This window comes from Pelophylax lessonae, assembly GCF_965119305.1.
Source record: "Pelophylax lessonae genome assembly, chromosome: 10".
NCBI classification, from domain to species: Eukaryota; Metazoa; Chordata; class Amphibia; order Anura; family Ranidae; genus Pelophylax; species Pelophylax lessonae.
This window is the reverse complement of record NC_138777.1, coordinates 96,940,609-96,948,538: the sequence shown is the minus strand read 5'-3', so window position 1 is coordinate 96,948,538 and position 7,930 is coordinate 96,940,609. Positions and strand designations below refer to the sequence as shown.

General features: G+C 44.1%; 1 protein-coding gene across 1 annotated transcript in view; it reads left to right on the top strand.

Moving 5' to 3' along the window:
* Positions 1 to 3,936: 3,936 nt before the first annotated feature.
* The window catches only part of LOC309566112 (solute carrier family 22 member 20-like), a gene marked incomplete at its 5' end in the record, with an annotated part of 102,029 nt that continues 98,035 nt past the window's right edge, over positions 3,937 to 7,930 (top strand). The window contains 2 exons of the mRNA XM_082271167.1: positions 3,937 to 4,302; positions 7,705 to 7,808. Of these exons, the coding sequence (XP_082127293.1) occupies positions 3,937 to 4,302; positions 7,705 to 7,808 (470 nt within the window). The remainder of the gene's footprint in view (positions 4,303 to 7,704; positions 7,809 to 7,930) is intronic.

Here is a 7,930-nt window from a genome sequence, read left to right as displayed (position 1 = left end):
CAATTACGTCATTCGGCGATTCGCAGGGGGTGCTGGGATGTATCTCATGGCATGAAATCTCGCATTATTACACAGGAGTCCTGAGCTGTACTGTTTGTATTGAGGCCGTGCTCTGCCCCGCCTCCTCTCAGTGAGCTGTACTGTATGTATTGGATTGAGGCCATGCTCTGCCCCGCCTCCTCTCAGTGAGCTCAGTGAGGACATAATGCTTTCAGTCCTCCCTCACTACGAGGAGACGGGGCAGAGCACGGCCTCAAAACAAACACTACACCTTAGGACTCCTGTGTAATAATGCGATATTTCATGCCATGAGATACATCCCAGCACCCCCTGCGAATCACCGAATGACGTAATCGGCGGCCGGACGCGGAAGGGAGGAGAGGATGAGTAAAGAAGAAAATAAGGTATTTACTAGAAAAAAAAAATTAAAAAAAAGTTTCCATTGGTAAAAGTAGTTTTAAAGGGGATTACATACATCTAAAGTTACTAAAATGGGTGGAACTCCACTTTAAAATCCATAAAAAAAATTTAAAAAAATACTAAAAACACACTCAGGTTTTAGGGTGCCCACGCCAGCACCCAGGAATCATCTGCCCGTTGATCCTTCCCTGCATGAGAGCTGCATCTGGGTTTTATGTTAGAGAAGCAGTAAAGCAGATATAAGCGGCCACACACAGTGGAGCTGTGAGAAAGCCTTTGTAGACCCTCTTTGGCATAAGCTAAAGGGGGTCATCTTCATTTGGTGAGTTTGAACCCACTGGGGTTGGGGTAAAAACCCACACCAAGTGGATTGTGGTGGTGGTTAGTCACCCCATTTATTATTAGAAGATTAAGCATCATTCCAGCACTGTTCTGAGCACTGGCACGTTATAACAGTGGCGTAGCGTGGGTTGTCATCACACGGGGCAAGGCAAGTCATTTGCGCCCCCTAACCCGCGGGATTTTAGCACTCGAGTCTCTTCCACTAGATTAGTTAAAGAAACCCTTACCCCCTAAGCACATGTATTGTTTGTTATGAAAATACTGATGTAACTAAAGTAAAATGCATCTAAATACAAGTTTGAATGACCAGCGTGTCCCCTTTCAATGCAGAGAGACCAGCATGCTCCCTTTCAATGCAGAGAGACCAGCGTGTCCCCTTTCAATGCAGAGAGACCAGCATGCCCCCTTTCAATGCAGAGAGACCAGCGTGCCCCCTTTCAATGCAGAATGACCAGCGTGCCCCCTTTCAATGCAGAGAGACCAGCGGGCCCCCTTTCAATGCAGAGAGACCAGCGGGCCCCCTTTCAATGCAGAGAGATCAGCGTACCCCCTTTCAATGCAGAGAGACCAGCGTGCCCCCTTTCAATGCAGAGAGACCAGTGTGCCCCCTTTCAATGCAGAATGACCAGCGTGCCCCTCTCAGTGCAGAGAGACCAGCATGCCCCCTTTCAATGCAAAATGACCAGCGTGCCCCCTTTCAATGCAGAATGACCAGCATGCCCCCTTTCAATGCAGAATGACCAGCGTGCCCCCTTTCAATGCAGAATGACCAGCGTGCCCCCTTTCAATGCAGAATGACCAGCGTGCCCCCTTTCAATGCAGAGAGACCAGTGTGCCCCCTCTCAATGCAGAGAGACCAGTGTGCCCCCTTTGAATGCAGAATGACCAGCGTGCCCCCTTTCAATGCAGAATGACCAGCGTGCCCCCCTTCAATGCAGAGATCATCGTGCCCTCTTTCAATGCAGACAGACCAGCGTGCCCCCTTCAATGCAGAGAGACTTACTTGCAGCGGCGGCTTCTTCTCAGTTCCCCGCATCTCCTCGAGTCCCCCTGCCTCCTCCTCGGCCAATAGCATGCGTTCGCCTTTCGGCCAATCAGGAAGCGGGTCTCTGACCCACTTCCTGATTGACCAGGAGGAGGATCCATGTGACAATAGCGAATTTTCATTCGCTATTGTCACACAATGGGTGGGCTTTTGGCGCACTGCTCTGCGCCCTGGGTCCACCCTTTTTTGAAGCCTATTAGAGCCTCTGGCTCTAATCAGGTGATTAAAAAAACCCCACTCTGTAACAGCACCAGGCTGCTGACTCACTCGCTGCTAAACCGACTGAGCAGTGAAGAGAGGCGGCATAGGCGGGGCTTGGCTTTCAACGCCACTCCACCCTACACCAATGCACAGGTGAGGCACAGTCCAGCCCCTCCCCGACCCGCCATTTTCAGCCATAGGGCGGCCGCGCTGGACATCTCCCAGCCTAAAGATGGAGGCAGCCACAGACAGTGTGTGAACTATGTATGTCAGACTCAGACAGACAGAGTGACACTGAGGATGCGCCCCCCCCAGATGTTGCGCCCGGTGTGGCCGGCCCCCCCTGCACCCCCCACGCTACGCCACTGCGTTATAAAAGATTTCTTGCCATCACTATGAATACTCTTGTTTTTTTATTTGATTGCAGATATATGAATTTTTGCTCATGAATTTATGCACTGGCCCTTTTTTTAGCTATTGAGATTTTTTATTTGTTTTTTGACTTTTTGTTTTTTGACTTTATGCACATGTACATATTTCATTGCGTTAAAGGTGCTTAAATTTACTAAACAGATCTTCTGAGAAGGGTTTTGGCAATTTTATGGTTGAGCAGCCAAGATGGAATGAGAAAAGAAGTTGGTAGCCATTTGCACTATGGAGGTGATGGCGGATGCTGTGACCAGAAGTATATTTCCAATAATCTTTGCATGTATAGCAGTTTTCAGTAGGGAACCCCAGAATGGTCGGGAGATAAACAGGGGGAGTCCTGAGATTTATTGTAGTGGATCTACAAAGCAGACATACTAATTTACATGTTAAAGGCTAACTTTAAAGTAGAACTTTAGTCAGAAAATTAGGTCCTGCTAGATGACTTCAGGCTGTCCCATTTTGCAGGTATAGCTATGTATAACATTAAATATAAGTGCCTGTACTGTTTATCCATTAATACACTGCCTCACCCTGCTCTGTACATGGTCAGTTGCTCTCCATTTTTGGCACTGCTGAGTTTGTAGAGGCCGATCAGCTGACAGCCTTAAAGAGGAATTAAACCTTCCTATCCTTTACAGCCAAGGAAGCTGCTTCTGTTTGATCTGCAATTGCTATGATGCTGCACATGTAATCAGTTATTACACCAGTCATTTGATGGTTTGACAGTTTGTTTGAGGACACAAATGTGACAGTTAGCAATCTTTTCAGGAATGTAACTGTTTTTTAAACGGTTAAATCAATGGGTTTAGTTCCACTTTACGATTTATTGCTGTTCGGAGGTTCTGGGCTTCAGCAAAATGGCAGCCTCCAGCAAGAAGAAACAGGAGCAATGCACTAATTTTGGTAGCATAATTATTAATGTGGAATGTATGTTCCTTGCTAAAGAACATTTTTTTAATCAAGTTGGTATGAGTAAAGTTCCACTTTAAGCAACGTGCTACACTCATATTTAGGGTGTAATATGTAACATGTTGCTGAACAAAGGTGAATATTGCCTTTAAATGATTTCCAATGATGTGCAAAAGTATTTTTTTTTTTTTTTATTGTAGCTACATTATGAAAGCTCCGGTTAGTTCAAACTAGTTAGACCTTTTCCCTAACTTTACAATCAACCTGTAAATTGTCAGTTATGATTTAACCTGATTTAGTATTAACATTTAGAGAGCATTGAATGAATGTAGGTGGACCTTATGCTCAGTAGTAGATAATCTCCATAATGCATATAATCTGTTCTGTCATACGGATTGGACAAAAGCTTTTTTTCTTTTTTTTTTACAGGCTGCCAAAACATATATTGAGGAGTCTAAGGATTGGCAGTTTCATACTCTCCAAACTAGAGCTGAAGCCCAAGATAAAAACAACAAGCATCATTGACAAGGATCGATTTTTCAAAACCCGTTTTGTTCTCTTATGTAAATCTATCGTTCACAAGCGTAGCGATGGGTTTTAATGACCTCCTACAAACTGTTGGAGGGTTTGGTCGTTTCCAAGTGCTCAATACTGCTATGTTGCTCTTTCCTATGATACTTATGGCTTCACATAATTTCCTGCAGAATTTTACAGCGGCAGTACCCCCACATCGCTGTCGTATTCCCAATTTAGACAATAAATCAGGCTTTTTTAATCTTAGCAACATTGCAACATTTATACCAATGGATGACAACCTAAAAAGCGAAAGTTGTATAAGGTTCAGAAATTCAGAGCTTGGCCTCTGGGCTAACGTCACTTCAACAAACAACACCGAATCCTGTAAGGATGGCTGGGTCTATGACAAGAGCATCTTCATCTCCACTATCGTCACAGAGGTAATGCACAGAAAATGATTAGGCTAAATGTAATAGAGAATGTTTACACAATACAATTTGTGAAGATTCACTTCAATTCAATCATGGTAAAAGAATCCGTGTTTATTTATTTCTGCACATAATTGGATAGCTAAAGTAAATATTTACACAGTTTTTAGGCTAGATCTACATGAGTAATTTTTAGAACAGAAAAAAAGAGCACTGGATTGCACAAATCCAGGCCCGTCGCGTCAAGGCAGGCAAAACAAGCAATTGCTTGGGGCCCCAAACTGGCCTGGGGCCCCAAGACCAAAGACACAGACTGACATTATCCAGGGCTCGAGTCCGGCTGTGGGAACGCATGGGAACGACATTCCTGCACTCTTTCCACAGCAGGAACGCAGTTCCCATTACCACCTGTAGGGGGCCCGGCCAGCAGCTGTAGGTTTCACAGAGCATCATAAGTGCAGGCACTTTTTTTTTTTTTTTTTTTTTTTGCTTCTGCCTGTTTGCCGAGTTCCCTGCTGCTCCCATGTGGTCTGACCATATATCCTGGGCCCCATCAGTTCACTCAGAGGGGCGCCGGACCCGGAGGCTTTTTTCTAAGTCCTGTGGTCAGGCGGATTAACACCATTCAGTGCCCCATTCCCCGAAAAAGAAAAGAAAGTTCCGGTCCTGGCGGAGTGATATCTGTGACAGGGAGCAGAGGCTGTCAGCAGCTTATTCACTGACTGTCTTGTGTCTCCTTCAGCAAGTAAGTGCTGAGGAGAGGGCAGGCTCAGGCTGAGGGGAAATCAGCAGCAGCCAAAAGCCATCAAAGCACAGAGGGACAGACAGTATGAGGAAAGTGGGGACCAGCAAGTCTGCTGTGAATGTTGCTTAAATAAGGTATTGTTTAAAAAAAACAGCTTCTTCACCTATGCCATGCCTCTGTTGCACATGATTGATACAGCAGCTAAATGTGATCATTATCATCATGTTAATCACACAGTGCAGTTGCATTGAACCACAGCATCTGTATTGTGTGATTATCATGATGATAATGATGATGATCACAGGACAGTGAAAAGCATTCTTAGGCCTCATTTAGGGCCCTTTTAGGGACACTTGGCGCTGCAGATATGTGTCTCCTGTGCAGGGCCATCTTTTACCAGCATGGGGATGCACAAAGTGTTGTGTGCATCCGCCTGCCAGTGTCCTATTCATTTCTACTGGGAAACGCAGTTGCATGGGTACAACCACTGGGTCCTATTCTAACATGCAGGTAGGTGTGGGTGCAGGTCCAAATAGAAATGAATGGGACGCTGGCATGTGGACGCCCACAATACTTTGTGCATCCCTATGCTGGTAAAATCCTGTAGGCTTTGCGTGTGTGCGGGGGGGGGGGGGGGGGGCCTCCATGTCCATTTTGCTTGGGGCCCCCAAATTCCTTCAAACGGCCCTGCACAGATCAATACTTTTTTTGAACTAAACAAAATTGCATCTAACGATTTCAACTTGAGAATGAAAAACTCAAAGCAGTGTTTTGTATTGTCACAGTTCACACCAATGCAACGTGTTGGTGTGCGCTGTCAACAATAAACAAAAACTGCAAGGTACGTAGACAAAGCACTGCAGCACATGCCAGAATGCGTTACAGCGTACATTGCCAGCACATATCAATGCATATGCATGTGTGCTCTGTTGTGTGAACCTGCTCTTATTGTTGGCACTTTAGCCACTTTTGTACCGAAAGATTTTCCCCCTTAATGACCAGGCCATATTTTGCGATTCGGCACTGCGTTACTTTAATGGACAATTACACGGTCGTGCGACGCTGTATCCAAATAAAATTGATGTCCTTTTTTCCCACAAATAGAGCTTTCTTTTGGTGGTATTTGATCACCTGTGTGATTTTTATTTTTTGCTTTTGCACTAAACAAAAAAATAGAGACAATTCAGGAAAAAAAATATATATTTTTCACATTCTGCTATATAACATTCCCCCCCCCCCAAAAAAAAAAAAAAATGTAAGAATCAAAATTTTTTAACATTTTAGGCCAATTTGTTTTCTGCTACATATCTTTGGTAAAAAAAATCGCAATAAGCGTATTTTGATTGGTTTGCGCAAAAGTTATCGCGTCTACTAACTACGGGAAAGATTTATGTCATTTTTACTGTTTTTTTTTTTTTGTACTATTAATGGCGGCAATCTGCAATTTTTTTTGCGGGACTGCGACATTGCGGCGGACAGATCGGACCCCTAACTTACATTTTTGACACTATTGGGGGGACCAGTGACATTACTACAGTAATCAGTGCTAAAAATATGCACTGCTAATAATGAAACTGGCAGGGAAGGGGTTAACACAATAAGTGATCAAGGGGTTAAATATGTACCTAGGGGCGTGTTTTTAACTGTGGGGGGGCGTGGCTTATGAAATAATCACAGAGACCTGTGTTCCTATATAGCAGGATCACAGGCGCTCTGTGATCATTCCAGAGAGAAGAACGGTCAGCTGTGTTTACAACAGCTGACCATTCTTCTCTCTGCAGGCGAGCGACAAATGTATACCTACATCAGTTTGCGCAGGTATACGTATAACTTCGGCGGGTGGTCGGGAAGTGGTTAAAAAGCTGTGGACATCTATTAGAAGGGATTCTGAGCTGCGCTATGTGTTCAAAGTCATAATTTGTTTTAGTTGACTTCAATAGATGTAATGATCTTCAGAATGCAGCACCCTTTTGTTCTTTTCTGACATTTAAGTTTCAGGTACTTCCTGGGATAATGAGTTCAGAGATTGAAAGTATTGCTCAGGCACTGTTTTGAATACCTTCTTGATTGTCAGTCAGGTCATACGTTGGATATTGCATCCTTGTGTTTTTTTTTTTTTAGTAACTGACACTGGGTTTACACTAGATGCAGTGCAAATTCACAGCAAATTTGCTGTGGATTCGGCACATTGCCTCTAAATCGCAACCTGTCCATGCGAACCGATTGCAGGGTGTATGTTAAGTTACCGGTACCCCACAATCGGTTCGAAAAATGCAGCGCGATTTGCAGAATCGATTGCATTGGTGTGAACATCCGTGTGATCCGATTCTGGTGCGGACAAAAAAAGGGTCCTGCACCAGTTTGGTGTGAATGCGGTGCGATTTGAGTCATACAAATCCATGGCTAGAATCAAACCCCAGAGACACCACATGTAATTCACACAGGAATGTGCTGCGATTCCTTTGCAAATTACTTGCGATGTCTCACACCTCAGCAGCGTGAACCCAGGCTGAATCGCGTCAACAAAATTGCTAGTAACTAGCCTAGGGCTACACAGGTGATTTTCAGTAGCTCAGTTTCCCAGCTTTTCCCACTGTAGATAAATCTAGTATAATTATACTTACCGGCAAAATATTATTTGAAAGTGAATATTTAACTGTTTCTTGCAGTGGGATTTGGTCTGTGACCTGCGTAAGATGAGACAAGTAGCTCAATCAATATATATGGCAGGAGTATTGGCTGGAGCCCTTATACTTGGAAATTTATCTGACAGGTAATGTCAACAGAGCACACAATAATTCATATCTATTCACAAAGAACAACAAAACAACCACTTTAATAATAATTTCTCATTTGCATTTGTATAGTAATATGGCAGGGCTTTAATTTCTGTAG